Source organism: Lactuca saligna, chromosome 7 (assembly GCF_052625555.1).
Source record: "Lactuca saligna cultivar CGN05327 chromosome 7, ASM5262555v1, whole genome shotgun sequence".
In the NCBI taxonomy this organism is placed as follows: Eukaryota; Viridiplantae; Streptophyta; class Magnoliopsida; order Asterales; family Asteraceae; genus Lactuca; species Lactuca saligna.
In genome coordinates this window covers 149,378,132-149,399,165 of record NC_136423.1, presented here as the reverse complement: position 1 = coordinate 149,399,165, position 21,034 = coordinate 149,378,132, and the positions used below count along the sequence as shown (strand labels likewise).

At 34.8% G+C, this 21,034-nt stretch overlaps 2 protein-coding genes across 2 annotated transcripts; both read left to right on the top strand.

Annotated features, from left to right (window-relative positions):
- The first annotated feature begins 808 nt into the window (after positions 1 to 808).
- On the top strand, positions 809 to 2,329 carry LOC145005292 (defensin-like protein 19). The gene is made up of 2 exons (XM_078964371.1): positions 809 to 915; positions 1,708 to 2,329. The coding sequence occupies exons 1-2, from the start codon at positions 852 to 854 to the stop codon at positions 2,040 to 2,042; spliced, it is 399 nt and encodes a 132-aa protein (XP_078820497.1). The 5' UTR covers positions 809 to 851; the 3' UTR covers positions 2,043 to 2,329.
- Positions 2,330 to 19,686: 17,357 nt separating this feature from the next.
- Positions 19,687 to 20,777, top strand: LOC145005991 (defensin-like protein 19). Its single transcript, XM_078965086.1, has 2 exons — positions 19,687 to 19,793; positions 20,241 to 20,777. The coding sequence occupies exons 1-2, from the start codon at positions 19,730 to 19,732 to the stop codon at positions 20,555 to 20,557; spliced, it is 381 nt and encodes a 126-aa protein (XP_078821212.1). The 5' UTR covers positions 19,687 to 19,729; the 3' UTR covers positions 20,558 to 20,777.
- The last annotated feature ends 257 nt before the right edge of the window (positions 20,778 to 21,034 follow it).

The window sequence follows — 21,034 nt, the reverse complement described above, 5'->3', positions numbered from 1 at the left end:
TTCTTAGAAATACGTTTACCATGTACACCAACTCAACTTTTGTTGATTCATCATTCATTTCCTTTTCACTATGAGAATGCCCATCCTCGATCTTGAACTTTTTCATCTTGATTCTTTTCTATACTCTCTCTATATGATGACAAATTCATTAAAAAAAACATCAATTGGCATGTTTGATTGAAGTGTATGTTCATCTTTCTCTGTGATCCAATTCACAATGGTACAAAAGCTTCTCCTTAGTCACTTCATCAACTCACTTTCTTCAATGTCCGAGTCTTAATACTAAGATTTGTAAACCGTAGTAGTGAAGCATAGACGTAGAAGGTTGACACAAATTTACTTTTCTTCGCCGAACGCACTTCAAACATTCAATAAAGGGTCAGATTGAAAGATTCATGGCTAAATCATTTTGGCCTTGTTATCCGTATGTTGTTGAGTGCTCCAATATTTTCACATGCATGTTCATTGTTAACGAATACTAATAAATTAGCGTTTTCAATGATGTGCAAATTGGGTCTTCAATGAGGTATTACTTTCTAATCCTTGTAGGATGGGTTTAATCAGGGAGGGAGGCAACGCTAAACAATATATGTAGTAACATTCAACAAAATTGGAATATACATGATATTTAATTTAGAAAAAAATTTGTAGTAATTTTTTTTTTTTATGTATTTTGTGTCATTTCCCCTTTAGTATACTATATTATTAATCTTTCTAATAAATGTTAGTGTTCATCTTCAACACGTATTTCGTTGAAACTGCTTCTTCCTTCGCCTATAAATCCCCATTACCAGGCCTTTAATTCATGACCAGACTCGTAGCGAGTTTTCTGAACTTCGTCATAACTCAATATGGCTAAAAAATCGTTAGTTTCTTCTGTATTCCTTCTACTGGTTTTGGCTCTTAATATCTCAGGTGCTGGATCGAACTTATGCACACCCAACTTTTTTAAATTGTGATTATAATTGAACCCCTGCTTCCAGAAAAAAGTTTTTCTTCATTTATGCTTGGTTTTCTTCAATTAATGGCGATTTTGATGTTATATATGGATAACAGGAGTTATATACATGTGATTATATGTATGTTCCGGAATCTTGTAGTACTATTTTTGTATTTTGGGAATCTCTATCTCTTTACGTGTCGCATAAACTATTTACGAGATACATGCCGTCATATATTTATATATACAATAACAAGATTTTCGGATGACGACAATTATTTTCTAGCAAAATTATATGTTTTTTTTTTTTTTTTTTTTTGGAACAGCAAGAAATCAATTAACCATTAGCGAGATGCTAGGGAAAGAACTTAAACTCAAACTTGGATCTACAATTAATCCAATAAATTTTTTTTTCTTATAGTATGGGTTCATTACACTTTTAATTATGTGGACATTTTGGTTTTATTGCAAGTCAAATATTTTACGTTTTCTAAAACGTAGATGAACATACATTACGTTATCAAGACGTTAAAAAACACTAAATTATTATACTTATAAACATCCAAAAACGGAAACATTATTGTGATTTCTCGGGTTTACCAATTAAATTCTTGTTAATGAATACACAACAGTGATCAAGAATTAAACGAAACAACTTTTACTGAGTGATTCAGGAGAAAACCAAGAATTTTCTACTTCTTCCCTTCTTGTTATCTTAACTAACTTAATTTCTTCTACCTAAACTCAATTTTGCATGACGTGAAAAGAAATCGCGACTGAGTCTAAGCCACCACCAAAAATATGTGAGAAGGGTAGCAAGATGTACTCCGGAAACTGCTACAGCAAGCTGTGCGACGAAAAGTGCAAAGACTGGGAGAAGGCAATCCATGGAGCTTGTCATAAGCGAGAGAACAAAAATACATGCTTCTGTTACTATGACTGTGACAAGAAGTCACCTCCTGCAAAAGATGGGAAACCACCTCCTGCTGCTGGCGGATCACCGCCTCCTGCTTCTGGTGGTGGATCACCACCTCCTCCAGCAGACGGCGGATCCCCACCTCCTGCTAGTGGCGGATCACCACCTCCCCCCACAGCCAAATAGACGTATCGCGCGGCATATAGCTTAGTAGCTCGCCTGCAGGGTTAAGGTCTAAATGGCGAAAGTTCCACATCCTAGAGTGGTAAGCCATCTATAAATATAATATAAATTAAAGATACAATCTTCCTACTTTACGAAGCCATCGATTTGAAGAACTACAAAGTGTGCAGTTTGTATCACCAATAGCTTATGATATGATGCCCTTTCAAAGGTGATGTAATAATATCATAAACTGATCACTTTTATGATTGAATCTTTGCGATTAAATAAATGAGAACAGTTGGAATTTACATGGATAATCACTTATGAGATCTTTTGTATTATTTTGATGGAACTTTTTTACTTAGTCGGTATATGCTTTCACTACTAGAAAAGCGTACATTTTTCAACAATATTACGGACGGAAAAATACAGTCACAAAATACCGACACAATACCGACTGAAATGCAACGCAATACAAAACCTTAATTTAGGTCAAGTTTATGACGGAAATGCCGTCGGTGATTATCGAAGGAGAACAATAATTTTTCTTAGGAATACGTCGGAAATCAGTAAAAATATATGGCCAAGGTTTGAACTCAGAACAATACATTGAGATTCGAAAAAAAAAAAGTACGGAAATTGGTTTTAATAGAAAAAATGACATATGTGCATTTCTATGTATCTATGTATGCGCATGTATTTGTATGTGTAACTGTATGTATGTATATGAATTTATATGTATATAAATACATGGGTGTATGCATGTATATATGTATATGTATATTTATGTGTATGTATAGGTGCAGGGGCGAAAAAAATGACATATGTATATGTATATGTATATTTTAATAGAAAAAATGACATATGTGCATTTCTATGATTCTATGTATGTGCATGTATTTGTATGTGTAACTGTATGTATGTGAATTTATATGTATATAAATACATGGGTGTATGCATGTATATATGTATATGTATATTTATGTGTATGTATAGGCACAGGGGTGAAAAAAAAAAATTTAGGGTGTTCCTTATCAATTTTCAAACATCCAAAAACTACAAACATATATAAATTATCAAACCCACAAACTACAAATATATATAAATTACAAAGGGAAAATGGTTGTCATTTTGCTGGGTTGAGAAAATGAGGTTGTATTTGGAGTTTGTATACTTGCAAAAGTGTGAAGAAAATACTAGCATTCTACAAAAGATTTGGGGACAAACAAAGGGCTGGGGCACTAGGGCTACTACATCCTTGCCTATATATGACTTAGAAGTTAGACTAATAGAAAATATAATAGTAAACAATAACATGATTGTTTGCTTAAATCTCAATAGCTTCGATATGTCGATCTCCCACTCATGTTGTCTAGGTGTCAACTTCAATCGAGAGGATTAGAAATTAAAAGGCAGTGATGTAGAATCCCTACCGATTTAACGGTGATCCGAGCGAAATTGGGTTCCCGACTTTTCCAATTGGTTTGAAAAAGGTGGGTCTAGGCTAGTAAAAAAAATTGAAAATTGAGGGTGGGCCGAGGCTAATGTTGGTTCTTATGTGGCTCCGCCACTCTATAGGTGTATGTGTATGTATATGTGTGTGTATATGTGTGGGTTGGTGTACTCAAAAGAACATATATTTATTAGCTATAAGTTGGTGAATAAAAAGTGTGCCATGTATATGTTTATGTTGTGTGTGTGTGTATGTGTGTGTGTGTGTGTGTGTGTATATATATATATATATATATATATATATATATATATATATATATATATATTCACGTACGTGTATATATTTATCTATGTGTATGTATGTATATATTTATAATGTACATGTGTATGTATGTGTATGTGTATGTGTATGAGTATGAGTATGTGTATATGTGTAAAGGTGAAAGAATGAATCTGATTCGATTCTGAAATTTGGTTTACATCACTGAAAATCCATCCTGGTGCATGCCAAAATCCGAAAACTGTCTAATCATATTTCACACCGGTTTTGATTCGCTTTTTAATGGATTTTATTAGAGTTTTTGGAGGATATGGATCCTGTTTTAGAAATTTAAATGTTTAATCTTGGAGCCAATCCAAATTTAGATCTAGATTCATGATGCAGTTAGGATCGGATGGATCGAATTAATATGATTATGTTTTTTTCGAAATTTGACTGTTTCAGATCAATTTTTTATCGATACTAGGGATCCATCTTGTTGGTGATTTTAGTGTCACCATGTCATTTTAAGTAACTGGAACTAACATGCGAGCTAAGGGGCTTCATGATTTGTACTCTAATACATGTACGGGGTTGTGCGGAGTGCACGCATGTATAAGATCGAGTCAAAAGCCGGTTGGACGACTAGTCGGGGGTTCGGGGTTTCCAAAGGGGCAACGCCCCTAGCGGCGTCCAAGGGGCAGAGCCCCTCACCGAATTTTGCATGTGGGAACATAATGGAAAACTTAATTTCTTGAGGGTGATTATGGTAAAACTAACAAAACTCGTTAGTTTTGGTAACCCTAATCCGGATTAATGTTACTGGCTTCCAATGCAACTAATGACGACCCAACCCTAATGAAACCCTAATCGTGTTTAGTATATGAACAACTCTTCTTTTCAGAAGGGGGTTACATTCTTTAGATCTTGTTTTTTATCACACATTCAAAGAACCTTTTAGCATATTGGCTTACGTTTTCTGTGCCTAGAAACGAAAGTGTCCACTTGGATTATCCTAGGCTGAATTTCTTGTAACCCTGACATAGGGTAGAAATATCAGTTCGGAAAGTGATATCACGATCGAAGTTGGTATCCAGATCTCCACCACAAACCCTAATATTCCCAACACAGCTTGGTGGTGCACGTCTATATATGTGTACGTATGTGAGTTATTATATGTGTATGTGTGTGAGTTGGTGTATTTAATATTATATGCATTTATAGACGTGAAATTGTTATGGCATGAAATGTGTAATGGAGTCTGTAGATGCACACAATTGTGGATGCGTGAATACTAGATATATGTTAGTGAATAGAAAGTAATTAATGTATAATAAAGTTGTGAAAAAATGCAGAGAAAATTTTCTTTGGGTACTCAAAAAATGAAAAATAATTAAAATATGTCTGTGATTACCAATGAATTACAACAGATTAAAAAGAAACACATAATTCGTCAGTAATTACCGGTGTAATTAAAAATAATTAAAATAATTCGTCAGCTCGGCTGATTGCATGCACCACACCATTTTTCTCTTTTCAAAGTTCATTTTCCCTTTTCAAAATTCTTTTCGTAAAAATGATTTTCTTTTGAAAATTCTCATACCAAGTCATCAGTTTGAGTCCATACACACCTGAGAGTGTGCCCGAATCCCTCGAACCAAGGCTCTAATGTCAACTTGAAACATCTCAAAAATACATACCAAATATTTTATTTTTAATTATTAATAAAACCATTGTTATTCAAAACATATGTCATAATATCTCAAACATCATATCAATTTATATCAAAATATCAGAGTATAAACATCTCAGGCTGAAAAAATGGTGTGTGCGGTGCAATCATCTCGTGCCATTCCCTTTGCTACCAGAAGTACCTGAAACCAAAACTGAAAATTGTAAGCACGAAGCTTAGTGAAGGAAACTCACCATGCAAGGCTGTAGACCCGTTTTTACTAAAGGAAACTCACCATGCAAGGCTGACTGCTGAAAAATCGAGTGAGGAATCTCTGACTGCTGCTCCAGCGACTCCCCGACTATCAATTTAAGAATAAAACTTAATCAAAATCTGATAATCCTTCTTAGGGTAAAATGACCATTTTACCCTTGGTCAAAGTCAATGTTTGGGTCAAAGTCAACCTTCTGGTTCACCCAAATTGTCAAGTTGCTCCATCAATTACCTCGAGTCCTAGATCCTAAAATTGCGATCTAACTCGTCAAGTCTCCTCCTGACTCGTCCAGTTTCCAGGCTATTCACAGTCATGGTCTACCGATTTAACTAGCCGAGTCCCTTCACCGACTCGTCGAGTTCTACCTGAACCTAAAACGGGACAAACCAAATCAACTCGTTGACTCCCTCTATGGACTTGCCGATTTCCCCTGTCTAATTAATCCATCTCAATGGATTAAGCTCCTACCCTTCAGATCCAAGCTACAAACTTCATCTACACATTGGGAACACACTTTTAAGGGTAACTTTTCCAACTTTACCCACTCTTAGTCCTTCTTATTGTGTTTAGCTCAAACTAACTTCTCTAGAATATTGATCTTGGTTCACAAGCCCTAACACCTTAAACCAAGGAAAACTATACTAGACCTAGGCTCTGAACATCAGTTGGACACGTAAAGTTCCTAGCTTTCCTTCCATGCATTACCTCTTAGGGCTAAAAAGGCCATATTAATGCTTATATGCTTGCATGAGGCTTCCATGGTCATAAAGTTTGCACCTTTACGCCATGGAGCCCCTTCTAGATCCTAGATTTGAGATATAAGTCACTTGGGACGTCCAAATTCCAAAGACCAAGGTTCTTGAACCAAAACTCTCATAAAATGGAAGTAAATATATATAAGAAAAGAATGATCAATTTAGAGACTTGATTACGAGAAAATGTAGCCAAACAAGTGTAGTTTCTTGATCTACTCTCTTCCTTTTGAGCCTTATAACTCCTTCTTCTTCTTCTTCAAGCTTCGAGAACACAAAAGAATACTTACAAATGGCTCTCACACTCACAAGATGCTCTAGGGTTTTGTGGATTAGGGTTTGGGACAAGGAGGCTATAAATAAGGCCAATGGGTGTGGATTAAGATGCTTAAATAGGGTGCAATACCCCGAAATTAGGGTTTCACTCTGTCAGGCCTACTCGTCGAGTCCAGAGCTTTTGACTCGTCAAGTAGGTGGCTAAATCCCACATCCAAGGCTAACTTCTACTCGACGAGTCTTGGGCTTCCAACTCGTCGAGTAGCCTTTCAAACAAGAATAGTTTGTAAATAAATATGTACGAGAGTCTGGGCGTTGCAGTTACATTCCCATTAGTTGTGTGGCGTACCTTAATGTCTACATACATCACATTCTCGTTATCAATGTCTAACATCGTAATTTTGAACACTTCGTGTAATACTCATGTACGTGTCCCATTCCTATTGTACATTGTTCACTTATGTAATAGTATTGTACTTCTGTTGGATTAGTGTCTAAGTCCATAACTATTTTGGTATGTACTTGACCCGATGGTGCATGGTCCTTTTGGGTTGCCTTCACCAAAGCAACTTGATTGGAGAAATGAATAAAGAGAGAGAGGATAATATGATTTATTAATATGTTATAAGAATAATATATTAAAGGAGAAATCATATTTGTTTAATTAATATTGGTCAATAATTAATTAAGAATTAGTTTTGTGATCAAATGTAATTAATTAAACTAGAGGGGCTGATTTGTAATTATGTGATAGTTACAAAATAAGGTAAGGATTACCTTATTTATATGGTGGAAGAATTTAAGGTTGGAAAGCCTTAGAATTCGAGTATGATAAGGATTCAAGGATTATCTTATTGGTTGCATAATGGATAATCAACTAGATAAGGATAATGACTGAAACCCTATCTCTACACCTATATAAACACCCCTAGGGTCATGAATTCGTGTATCCCTTCCCAAGAGGTCCTAGATACGAATTCTAACCTCTCAATTCTCTCTTTATACCTTCTCCATTTTCTTATGGTGTTTGTAAGCCATTAGAGGAGTGACACTTGTGACTCTATGCATTCCAAAGTCAATACAAGGAGGAATTGGGATTGTTATTACTACATAACAATCAAGGTATGTTCTTAAACCTAATTACATGTTAATATGATTACTTGCATGCTAGAATTAGGGTTTATAGTCTTGGATTCAAAGCATGTACAATAGAGAAACCTAGATCCAAGCATTAGGGTTTGTATGAGCACATAGGATGTCTTATGACCAAAACCCATCAGTGGTATCAGAGCCTTGATTGGTTTCAATTGTATTGATGCTTGACATAACTGAAAAATTCAATTTTTGATGTTTTGGAGGCTGGACTCGCCGAGTCCATGCCTGACTCGACGAGTCAACTCGTCAGATAATGCTTATCTCGGGATTTCTTGCTGTTTTTGCATATGGATAGTTACCTTATCATGTTAGATCAATATAAATCCGATTTGATGATATATATATGACTATATTCTTGATCTAAATAAAGATAATTATCAATTAACAAGATAATTGTTTCCTTATAAGATAATTGATTAATTATTTTGAGTAAATTGATAAATTGTTTTTGCAAGAAATCATTAAATAAATCAAATATGGATAATTATGTGATTAAATGTTAATTTAAAATTATTTGTTATTTGATCCTTGTTGTTATGAAAAGTTTCATATTTTCCCCTTTAGGTTTTATAGTTTAAATTTGAATCCAAAAGTTTTGGAGTTTTGAAATTTAAATAGTTAAAACCCTAATGTTTTGAAAAATGTTTCAAAATTTGCCCTCAAGTTTTGGAATTTAAAAGTTGATTAAAAGTTTAATTAGAAATGTTAAATTCTAAAACTCTAGTAATGTTTTGAAAAAGTTCAAATCACACCCTTATGGTTTTATTAATTAATTAAGGAGTATAATTAAAAGAGGTTTAATAAATCCATAAAAGTTTAGGTTAACCTTTTAATTGAATTAAAAGTGTAATTGTTAAAGTTAACCATATAGTATTTTAAAAGTATAAAATACACTCTATACTATATATAATATTAAAAGTCTAACATTATATATATGTATGAGTAAAAGTCAGTCTTGCCGTTAGTAGGCCTCATTCACGAAACTAGTCTATAAGGGGTGTTTAAGGAAATTGCCTATAAAATGGCGATTGAATGGGTATCCACTCTTACCCACCGCACTCTTGACTAGTGGAGTGTCGTTAGCCGAACGGGTAGGATAGGATGAAACCTTCCATTATAAGTATAATGAAATACAAAGTAACTAAATGTTTTTTAAATTCCCAATCTTAGTTACTTAGGCAAAAGTGAATTGATGCAATTCCATGAAATTACACTTTGTGCCCTTGCAAAGACGTTAGTGGAGCGTGTGTGGTTTACCGGCACACTAAATGGTTCTAAGCAAAGGTAGCAAAGGGTGACTCAATGTTTGTCATAGTTCGGTGGAGCGTGTGTGGTTTACCGGCACATCGAATAGGTGATTGTAACATGTGAGGGCACCATGTAGTTTGCATGGTTATTCACACCCGCTTTGTGATCCTCGGCATCCCAGTCACAAACAAGAGGGGCATATCGAGATTTAAACATGCCATTGAAATGTTCAATGAATCTCAAAGGATCTAGGAGTTTTCATAGATTTAAAACTTAAATTTCTTTTTCGTTTTTCATGGTGGAAATTAGTGAATCGTCATTCACTTACCTTCAAATGTTCTGCGATTTGGGTTACGGCATCCCTCTCCCGAGTTGTAGGATATTGTGTTGGGTCCTAGCCTTGGAATTTCATTTGGGTGATTTACCAAGGACTCAATCAATCAACTAACTTGAATTCGTTTTTCTCCCGATGTCAAAGTTCGACAACTATGGTCTTCTCAAATCCCGTGGAACAAGCATTCCACATGAAGATGATATTCCACGATTTGATCGAGGAACAAGAAATCATGCTTCACTTCCTCCTCCTCCTCCAATTATTCTCCCTAACCCACAAGATTGTAAAATTGAAAGGTTCAATATCACTCAAGCCCTTTTGGCAAGTAAACATAAAGAAGGAAAGTCGATGTGTGCACACGTCTTAGGGATGAAGTCACACATTGATAGATTAAGAATGATAGGATTTGTTGTCGGTGAGGGGATGGCTGTTGATTGGGTTCTTCAGTCACTTCCTAACTCATATAGTGAGTTCGTAAGAGAGTACTATATGATGAACCACGACGTGACCCTTATAGATCTCACCTATATGCTTATTGCTGCTGAATCAGCAATGGTTTGGCGCAATAGAAAAACAAAGTTGATTGGTGAATCTTCCTTCAAGACCTCTATGGATATAGACAATGGCAACGAAAGACATGCAATGATCGAAAAGTTTGATCATAAGAGAAAGGCGATGTCTGAAGTAGTTCCATGTGTTGTTCCAAAAAGAGTCAATTTGCTTTTATTGCCAAGAGAAGGGGCATTAGAGACGAAGCTGCCCTATTTACCTAAGAGATCTAAGAGATGGGAGAGTCGAAACGTATGGCTCTAATTTAGGTAAAATCCATTGACTAACTCTTTTAAGCTTCATTCTAGATTCTGAATACATAATGTGATAAGATTACAATTGATGTTTAGAAGGATCAAAGAAAAGAAAAGAAGCTTAAGGGAAGAAGTGAGCAGAATCTAACCGTGAAGGAATGGATTTTGATTGCGTTTCTCGAAGATTAGATTCTTGAGCTACTACTTAGAGTTAGAATTAGATTGCTAAGAAAGATGTATTCGCATAAGTTTTTCAATGAGTTGCATTGTGAAGGACAAATTTTTCCGCAATAAAATAAATTTTGATTTTAAATTTTATTTATTTATCCTTACAATGGCGTGTATGAAAAAATTGATGTTAAAATTATTAGCAATAATGGATTTATTTCTTATTGTGTTATGGAAAGTCAAGAATTTACCAAATAGGGAGAGTTTCTCATCGCCCAAGTTTCAATTGGACAGAAACTTGGAATCATGCAACTTGGTTGCATGATGAATGAGAAATTTCATATTTGATAATTAGACTAATTCGTTGACAAAGTGTCAAGTGAAGGACTAGGAGATCGAGTACACAAAGTTGTGTGTTGATCAAGTTCACCATAAGAGTAACAAAGATATTCGTCATGATTTACTAAAGGTTTAGTAAATATGATTATACTTATAAGATTAAGTGTAATTTTGAATTGATTAAAGGGTTTAGATCAATAGCAAAATGAATAAGAAGAATCAAGTAGGCAGAAAGATAAGAGTTTCTCCATTCTAAGAAGAAGGGAGAGTAGCTTTTATGCTTTATGATAGGTCTCAATGATTAATAACCATATCTCAATTAATCCTCTAAGTGAGTCTTGGTACAATTGTATGTCCAAGAAGAGGAATCAAAGATTGAAGAAATGGTCAAATCAAGAAGTCAATCATACTTCGTTCCAAAAACAAGTCTTAAAGTCAAGATTGTGACATTGAGTGAATAGTATTAAGAAGGTTTATAACATTCATCAATTGTGGAAAGTTGTGATGTCTTGAATAAGAAAAAAGACCAACTAGGACCAATTTGTGAAGTGTTTTGATAAAAACTACACTAACTCTTGAATATTTGTTTGTCAAGAAATGTTTATTGACAAAAGAATCTTATATGTCAAGAAGTCAGTGGGAGTCTTAATGGTCTTGAAAAGTTTCAAGAACAAATCAAATAAACCTTATCGATCATCACTAGCACATGAGTTGAGGTTTACAACCTATCGTGAAGACATTATTTTGTTTCTGTGCCAATCCAATCGAGTTAATTATGCATGTGAGTCCTATGAGTTCTCATTTGAATGCGTAAAAGGCAAGGACCTTGATCAATGAAAGGTACATTGATAGGAAAAAGGTAAGATGCTTAACTACTTGGAAGACGTGGTGGGCAGCTGTGCTACCATAAGGCAAGAAATCAAGATTAAGAAAGTTCGATCCATATGAGTTTGAATTTGTCGTAAACTTTGGTTTTAACAAATTCGCATGGATAGGAACACATACACCGTTTAAATCTAAGTGTCATAAGATTTCCTCCTTCATGAAAATGATTGTGAGAAAATGCTTTCACTAAGAAAGATTTTAAAAGATAGTGATTGTAAAATTGCATTCTCAAATTCGATCATGGTTACGGCATCCCTTTCCATAATTTGAATTGTGAGGTTTGGCAATTAGTCTTAATTGTTAAGACACACATATGAACCATCTAAGGCAAAAGTGTATAAGTTCAAGAAGCCTTGATAAAAGATTATCAAAGCACTAAGTATTAGAAACATGAACTTAAGAAATTCAATAAGTATTGTTTTTCTGGAAGTTAAGATGTTTATGAATACATGTCGAAGCTAGTGGGAGCATAAGTGTTATGTATTATAATAATCATCATGATAGTGGGAGCATAAATGTTATGATTGTATGATTATTAAGGCACGTATTGCATAGTTTGCAATATTAATTATAGAAAACAAGAGTCATACTTTGCGAAGTTGTAAGAGTTGAAAGGTTGTTTTGCTATAATTAAGGGAGAGAATATTATGCTTCATTTCAAATCTAAAGGATTAGGTTGCGAAATGTTGATAAATTTAGTCAAAGGTACATAGTGTGTTCTTAAAATTTCGATTGTGATTACGGCATTCCTCTTCGCAATTCGAATTTTGAGAACATAGCAAATAAAACATTGTGCATCATGTCCCTTACGCTTCGGGTATAGGATCGATTGCAAATGCTTGACCATTCTAAAATTTTCCAAATGTCTAGTGCATTTAGAGGGAAAAGGGACTAGAATTGGTTTTGACTAAAATAATTAAACAACTATCAAAGGACAATCCAAAGTTCGACGAGGATTGGTCGCTTGTGAGTAGTTGGAAGTATAGTATTGGAAATTATGGAAGTGTTTCCATATTGGATGGACAATATCGACATCATTACGAATAGATAAGATTCTATTAAGAATGAGTTGTCATATGGAAAATATGGAAGTGTGTCCATGTTAGGAAGTAAATATTGAAAATCTATGTCTAGATTAGAAACTTTTATGCAAAAGGATGTTCAAAGGAATGTACTTTGAGTGAGAGACATCATATCTAAGGAATTGTCTTGTAACAATCTCCGATAGAGGAATTTGTAATATCATTGGCAATAGTCTTTGAAACTTTGGTGCAGTGACATTACAAAAGGATCGTTGCATAAAGTGTTAGAATCTAGTATATTCTATAAGTAACAAGAATCTGATATTCTTACACTTATGAAAATGGATTTGGAGTTGTAAAATGAGAATGATTGGAAATGTGTTCAATTTGTCTATTTCGCAAAAGTAAGAACCATAGGTAAACATTGTGTGCATGCTAGGAGCATGGGACAAGTGTTGGAATTCAAATGCGAAGTTGATTACCTGAAACGACAAATAATGAGTAATCGGTATGGTGATAAATAAAACGTGTTTTGTTTATACTCAAAGGTTTGAGGCCATATGGGATTAGTATTATTCTTGTGTTTCACCCTGCATGTTTTGACTTCCAGAATAATTGAGTTTATTAAGAATAATCGAATTATTCAAACGGGCCACAGTCGTTCATATGTTGGAAGTAGATATGAATGAAGACTGTCGTGAATTGGTGTGTGGATTGTCTAAAAGAGTATTAGACATAAGCAAATGTTTGCTGCAACGTTCATGAGTGCTTATGAATATGATTTGAGCATTGGATTAAACCCACGCTCACTTGGATCACTCCATGAATTGTATTACGAGTGATTGGTGAGACGATAACATCTTATATTCTTGAAACCGAGATGTGTGAGTTGTATCTTGCGAATCGGTTGCACATTGATAATATGTAAACGCACCAGTAACTTGGTGTTATAAAACATATTGTTGTGTGTAATTCGGTGAGTGAGTGCAAGCAAGCATTGTATCAAAGTTTATCCGTTCCTTTTATCCAAAGTAGGATAAAAGCGATATCTTTGGGCCCCTCGATGGTTTAGTGATGACATACGTAAATGCTCGGCCGGGCTAGGGCTAATTTGATTTGTTCAGTTAGTCTGTCGTCATAAATCGGAAATCGAGAAGTAGTACAAAGAGAATGATTAGAAATCATGTCTCAGACGATATCAAGAATGGAGGAATATATGATCCCTTATCTAAGGACACGCATATCTGATATGATCAGAGTTGACAGCGGCTTTGGAAAGCTACGATTGCAGATCAGGATCTGAAGTCATACGCAGAATAGTTGTTAGACTTATCCAAGTGGGAGACTGTTGGATTAGTGTCTAAGTCCATAACTATTTTGGTATGTACTTGACCCGATGGTGCATGGTCCTTTTGGGTTGCCTTCACCAAAGCAACTTGATTGGAGAAATGAATAAAGAGAGAGAGGATAATATGATTTATTAATATGTTATAAGAATAATATATTAAAGGAGAAATCATATTTGTTTAATTAATATTGGTCAATAATTAATTAAGAATTAGTTTTGTGATCAAATGTAATTAATTAAACTAGAGGGGCTGATTTGTAATTATGTGATAGTTACAAAATAAGGTAAGGATTACCTTATTTATATGGTGGAAGAATTTAAGGTTGGAAAGCCTTAGAATTCGAGTATGATAAGGATTCAAGGATTATCTTATTGGTTGCTTAATGGATAATCAACTAGATAAGGATAATGACTGAAACCCTATCTCTACACCTATATAAACACCCCTAGGGTCATGAATTCGTGTATCCCTTCCCAAGAGGTCCTAGATACGAATTCTAACCTCTCAATTCTCTCTTTATACCTTCTCCATTTGCTTATGGTGTTTGTAAGCCATTAGAGGAGTGACACTTGTGACTCTATGCATTCCAAAGTCAATACAAGGAGGAATTGGGATTGTTATTACTACATAACAATCAAGGTATGTTCTTAAACCTAATTACATGTTAATATGATTACTTGCATGCTAGAATTAGGGTTTATAGTCTTGGATTCAAAGCATGTACAATAGAGAAACCTAGATCCAAGCATTAGGGTTTGTATGAGCACATAGGATGTTTTATGACCAAAACCCATCAACTTCGTCGTATTGCATAAATAATACCGCTAATCACCGTGTATACCAAGATTATATGTCGTGTAATTTAAATTGCATCCTGGTATTTAGCAAAATTTAATTTTTACCCTTCTAACCCACATTATACAATCAAAATTTAGAAGTTTCGTTTTAACATCAAATAATGTATTAGCCAACTTGATACATAAAATTTCATGAATTTTACCTTTTTGACCAAATTACCCTTTTTATAATAAATCCGCATATATAGAAATCATTAAAATTTTAGAGATGTTACAACTTTGACTATCGAACATAAGTTTCCAACTTACATTTGCACTTCTTCTTCACTAGAGGATGGAATTTTATTTATGAATTGTCTTCATCAGACAAATACACTTTTTGTCCACTATTTAGTTTATTAAGGGAAACTGAGAATGTTTTGATTTTTTAAAACAACTGTTGTGCCAACAATTTCGTTACAAAATCATAACGTTAGGTATCTTCAAGAACACCGTTTCTATTTATTGATTAAATATTTACATCAAAACAATAGAGGTTGACAAGAAATCTAAAGTTCTAGTGCAAGAGATATATTTTGAAAAGTGAAAATTGCAAGAAAATCATTATATTACCACAAAATTTTAATTTTTACATAGTTTTTTTCTCCATTATGTCACTATATTTATAATATTGTTGCAATATCAACCAAATGATTCGTTCTTCCTGTTCTCCAGGTAACTATTTTTCCCAAATTGTAATAAAGTCCCTAAGTTTACCAAATTTCGATTTTGACACCAAGTTTCAAATTGCAAGTAATTACCTATGTTACCACAAATTTTTTATTTTGACAACGTGTTTTTTTCTTAATTATGTTGTTACATTTAGGAGATGTTATTGCGGTTTAGAAGCTCGATTTGTACAATAAATAAATGAAGTACGATCGGTAACACTGTAAAAGTCATGAAATTTTAAGTATCAAGTAAGTTGGAAACTTATGTAGTCGATTTGTGGAGGCCCAATACTACCTTCCAAACCAACATGTAGTCGTCCCAAGTCCTCCTCCTAGGATCCTAATTCACAAGTACTCTATCCCTCACGTATATTAAACTACTCTCTCGGTAGATTCCTCAATGCCCATCTAGGTATCTCTCCTAGATTACTCAAAACTCTCTTTAAAATATTCTTGCTATTTTTCTCTACTCAGTACACACACAGAGCAAATAGCAGATAAGATCAAGCAATAGCATACCCTAGGCTAAGGCATCATGAATCAAGCAAGTCTAGCTATAAATTATGTAATACCTAGCATATCCTCTAGCATGCAGCTCTAATATCTCATAAATATCTCATAATATAAACAAGTAATGATATTTTGGGAAATCACCGTTCGGGCTCTAGCTGATTGTACACATTGCTCCGTCTCGTTATCTCTTAAAAGCTCTTACTCGTTTTTAGAAAAATCATTTTTTTTAGAAAATTTTTCTCAAATCCTCAATTTAAGTCCAGACATACCCAAGAGTGCATCTGAATCCCTCAAACCAAGGTTCTAATACAAACTTGTAACACCGTAAATTTTCAAACATAATTTTCATTTTCAAACCACATAAAACTCGATATCACATTTTTTCAGAACCATAATGTATCAATTGTCAAAACACAAATCAATAAAAAAAAACTTATAATATCTTAGAATCCTCAAACATAAACTCGAACAGGTATGTATAATCAAGTCGGCGCCTTCCCGCGATCCTTAGAAGTACCTGAAACACATATCACACAACACTGTAACCACGAAGCGTAGTGAGTTACCCAAAATACTATATACACAAATAATAAGCCTCTCATGGCTATAACTCGTCATGGACCCTCTGGTCCTGCATCTCAGTGAGGACCCTCCGGTATCACGAATCTGTGTGGACCCTCCGGTCATGTGTCTTAGTGAAGACCCTCCGGTCTCACAACTCGGGTCGGACCCTCCAGTCCTATACCTCAGTGAAGACCATTCGGTCTCACAGCTTGGTTTGGACCCTCGAGTCCTAACTCAGTAATGCACATAATAATATAGCATATATCATAAAGACAAGATGCATGATATCACATATCTAAATATAAGCATACATGACCATCCGGTCGATAACTCAATATAAGACCCTCCGGTCACACAACATTGCCACTCAGGTAAGTATAGTGAGAAGACTCACCTCGTAAGTAAGCAAGTAGATCTAATACCCCACGAACAGTCTAGAATCCGCCTACATAACATAATTATCTCTAATAAGCAGTTTTTAATAACCCCCCAATATGTTAAGCTAACTCCTCTACTAGATCTCAAAAAGGATGAAAAGAACATTTTACCCCTCCATAGTCTCCAAAGTCCATAATTAACTAAACCCTAAAAGTCAACGGTAGTCAACACTCAAGTCAACAGTCTCTGTTGACCCAACTCGCCATGTGCACCTATTTGATTCATCAAGTTCCTCCTGTTCTCAGAAGAATCGGGAAAACTGTAACTCAACTCGTCGAGTTCTCTCATCAACTCACCGAGTTGGAACGCGTCCAGACTATCGAGGAAAAGGCTAGCTGACTCGTCGAGTTGGCTCATGCACTCGCCGAGTCCCTTTTGACCAATTCTCATTCAGTAGATTCTAAGCAGAAATAATGTCCCACACTTTAGATCTAGCCTCCTAAGGCTGAAATACCACGTAAACTTGCAAGCTTTACGTCCATGCATGGCATCTAGGTCTCGAAATGCCAAAACAATGCTCTATAGAAGGTTTAGTGCATGGAAGCTTGCCAATAACTTGATAAAGCTTGGATCTCCGCGCTCTTGGGACCTCATATTATTTAGATCTGGAGTCTCAACTCCATGGCAAGCTCAAGCAACTCAAAAACCAAAAGATGGATGGGAAAAATTCCCTAAAAGGAGATCTATCAAAAGTAATGATCAAGGTGATAGCTTTTTACTTCTAAACAGAAGCTAACCCTAAAGAATATTGGATATAGAAGTCCCTTCTTGTTCCAAGCATTGTTGCTCTCCAACCTCTTTCCCAAAAGTGCACTAGAATACTCAAAATTAGTCTCTCTCTTTCTCTACCTCTCTCTTTCTCTCTCTCTCTCATACATACACACATAACGAATGTAACTTGATTAGGGTTTCGCACATAGTCTTAGGGTGATAAGGGAGGCAAAAACTGAAGGCTTAAGGTCATTTAAATAGGAAAAAAGCCCTGAAAATTAGGGTTTTCTCACCCAGCTCCTACGCGTTGAGTTGGGGGTCCTCCAACTCGGCCATTAACTCTTCTACTCGGCGATTTGGGGCATCCAACTCGTTGAGTTGCTCTTCCATCATGTATGAACACTAATGAAATATTATACCTGGGAGGTGGGATGCTATACGGTCCAATGGTTCAAAATTAGTACAAGTCAGTGAAAAGGGCATATTCACCCATTCAGTACATGTTATTATGCTTTAGAAGCTCACTAAGCATCTTCTGAATTGACCTTGTAGGGGTATTTATTTACTTGTTTTACAAATCAAACTTCTAAACCACATAACATCTCCTGAAAAGGTGAGTACGCTTTTTTCATTGACTTTTAACTAAGTTCGAACCACTACATTGAGCTTCAGACAGCATTTGTGAAAAGTACTCTGACAAGAATTGAACACTAAACATTAAAACAAAATGTGTCACCTAAAAGGGTGAGTACAAGTGAGTTTGAACTATTAATATATCGACCTAAATAGATATGTGAAATTGGGTTCGATGCAAACCTTATGTTTGAAACTTAATCCTACTACATCAGATATGACATGGCTTCGAAATCAAAATATTATCATGTCATTTATTTGGTAACCTACTAGATTTATGGTAAGCTGTTAATTGGTTGGCATTGCAATCAATTTTGGTTGATATTGCACATAGAGTGTGAAGGTCAATCTACTTGATCAAACTCACTTGATAGTCATTGAAAAAGACATACTTACCTTTTTTAGAGATGCTATTGTGGTTTAGAAGTTTGATTTGTATAACAAGTAAATGAAGACCCCTACAAGGTGTATCCAGGAGATGCTTAATGAGTTTGAACCACTAAATTAACCCTTGTAGGGTTCTTCATTTATTTGTAGTACAAAACGAGCTTCTAAATCACAATAACATCTCCTGAAATGGTGACTATGTCTTTTTCGCTGACTTTTACGTGAGTTTGAACCATCAGATCGTCATTCATTTATTTGTTGTATAAATTGAGCTTCTAAACCACAATGGCATCTCCAGAATCGGTGAATTGGTTGACATTGCAACAAAATTGTAAATATAGTGACATAATTGAGAAAAAAAAACTCGGTGTCAAAATTAAAACTTTGGTAAAATTTAGTGACTTTATTACAATATGGGAAAATAGTTACCGAGAGAACAGTGAGAACTGATCATTCGGTTGATGTTACAATAAAACTGTAAATATAATAACATAATTGAAAAAAAAAAAAAAAAAAAAAAAAAAAAAAAAAAAAAACTTATGTATTAAAATCGAAATTTTATATTAATATAAAGAATTTCTTGCAATTTGTCTTTTTTGAAAATAAATGTTTGTAGGTTGTTGCTTACACTTTATCCTATGGCTTATTTGGCGCTTCATAATGGATTTTATGTTACAAGTGAAAAGACCAACGAGTAACATTTGTATAGATTTTAATATTTAGGGCTTGTTTGTGATTGTTTTACAAATTGTTTATTGGCTTTTTGGAAAATAAGAAATTGTTGGCTTTTTAAAAAAACCTTTTTTTTTCTTACCTAAAAGTCTGTTTGCCAAACATGTTAATGACTAGTGTTTATCTTTAACACGTATTTCATTGGTGCTGCTTCTTCCTTCTATAAATAATGCCAATTATTGGGCCTTTAACACCAAACTCGTTGGGAGTATTCCCATCTTCGTCATAACTCAATATGGCAAAAATATCCTTAGTTATTTCTGTGTTCCTCGTGGTCATTTTCGTTGTTGCTATCTCAGGTGCTTGATCAAATTTATTCACGCTCATTTTAATTTAACAACTGTTTCTTAGTTTACTTTAGTAATTGTGATTTAGATGTTATATAAATAACTTAAAAGAAGATTTTAAGTTGGCAGCGACTATTTCTAGCAAAATGTTTTCTTGTGTTATAGTTTCATTTTACCATTTTAATATCATGTGGTCATTTAGTGGAATGTTATATCATCATGCTTGGTTTTATTGCAAGTATATTATTATACTTCTTCTGAATTAAACGCAAAGGAACTTAGATTACATATCAAGACGTGATAAAACACTAAATTACTTATAGACGTCGAAAATTAGAAACATCATGTAAGTGTCATGCATGATTCACGTGAATAAAACATTTTCTATTTCTTCCCTGGGTATTATCATAAGTAACAAATTTTATTTTAACTAAACTCCATTTTGCATGACGTGACTAGAAATGGCGACTGCGGATGAACCTCAAATATGTGAAAAGGCTAGCATGATGTTCTCCGGAATTTGCATCAGCACATCGTGCGACAGAAAGTGTAAAGAATGGGAGAAGGCACTCCATGGAGCTTGTCATCTGCGAGAGGTCAGATATAGTTGCTACTGCTACTATGACTGTAAGAAGGTGCCACCTCCAAAACCTGGGTCACCACCTGCTGTTGTTGTCTCGCCGCCTCCTCCTGGTGGAGGGGGATCCCCACCTTCTCCAGACGCCGGTGGATCCCCACCTTCTCCAGACGCCGGTGGATCCACACCGGCCTGCTGATGTCAGGTCACCATCTCCTCCAAATAGGAATAAAGAGAAAAATGATTCTTATATAACATATATAGCTTTTTTAGATAGTTAATGTGTACAGGTAATTGTCAGGTTGTGTCGTCGCAATAACTGATGATATGATGCCCATGCAAAATTGATTCATTAATGTAATAAATTTCGTTTTATGATTGAATCTATGTGATTAATTAATGATAACGTTTGAATTTTACATGGATCGGTAATCACTTGATATTAGATCCTGGTAATCAATTGATTTTGAATGCGAGGTACTAAAAGTATTAAAGCGTTGTATACGTATTGTAACTTTCTCCATAAATTTATAAATAAAAGAATAAACCTTAACAAAACTAATCGGACAACGGTTTACTCCATGATATTAAAACAAGATAAACCATGACACCATTAAAAATGCTCATGAAGTACATAGAATATGAGTACACCCTCATGGACTAGAAGGTAGAAAAG

Coding starts and splice junctions, on each gene's coding strand:
- LOC145005292 (XM_078964371.1), top strand. CDS start 852: ATGGCTAAAAAATCGTTAGTTTCTTCTGTATTCCTTCTACTGGTTTTG. Junction 916..1,707: donor TTTGGCTCTTAATATCTCAG/GTGCTGGATCGA, acceptor TGACGTGAAAAG/AAATCGCGACTGAGTCTAAG.
- LOC145005991 (XM_078965086.1), top strand. CDS start 19,730: ATGGCAAAAATATCCTTAGTTATTTCTGTGTTCCTCGTGGTCATTTTC. Junction 19,794..20,240: donor TTTCGTTGTTGCTATCTCAG/GTGCTTGATCAA, acceptor TGACGTGACTAG/AAATGGCGACTGCGGATGAA.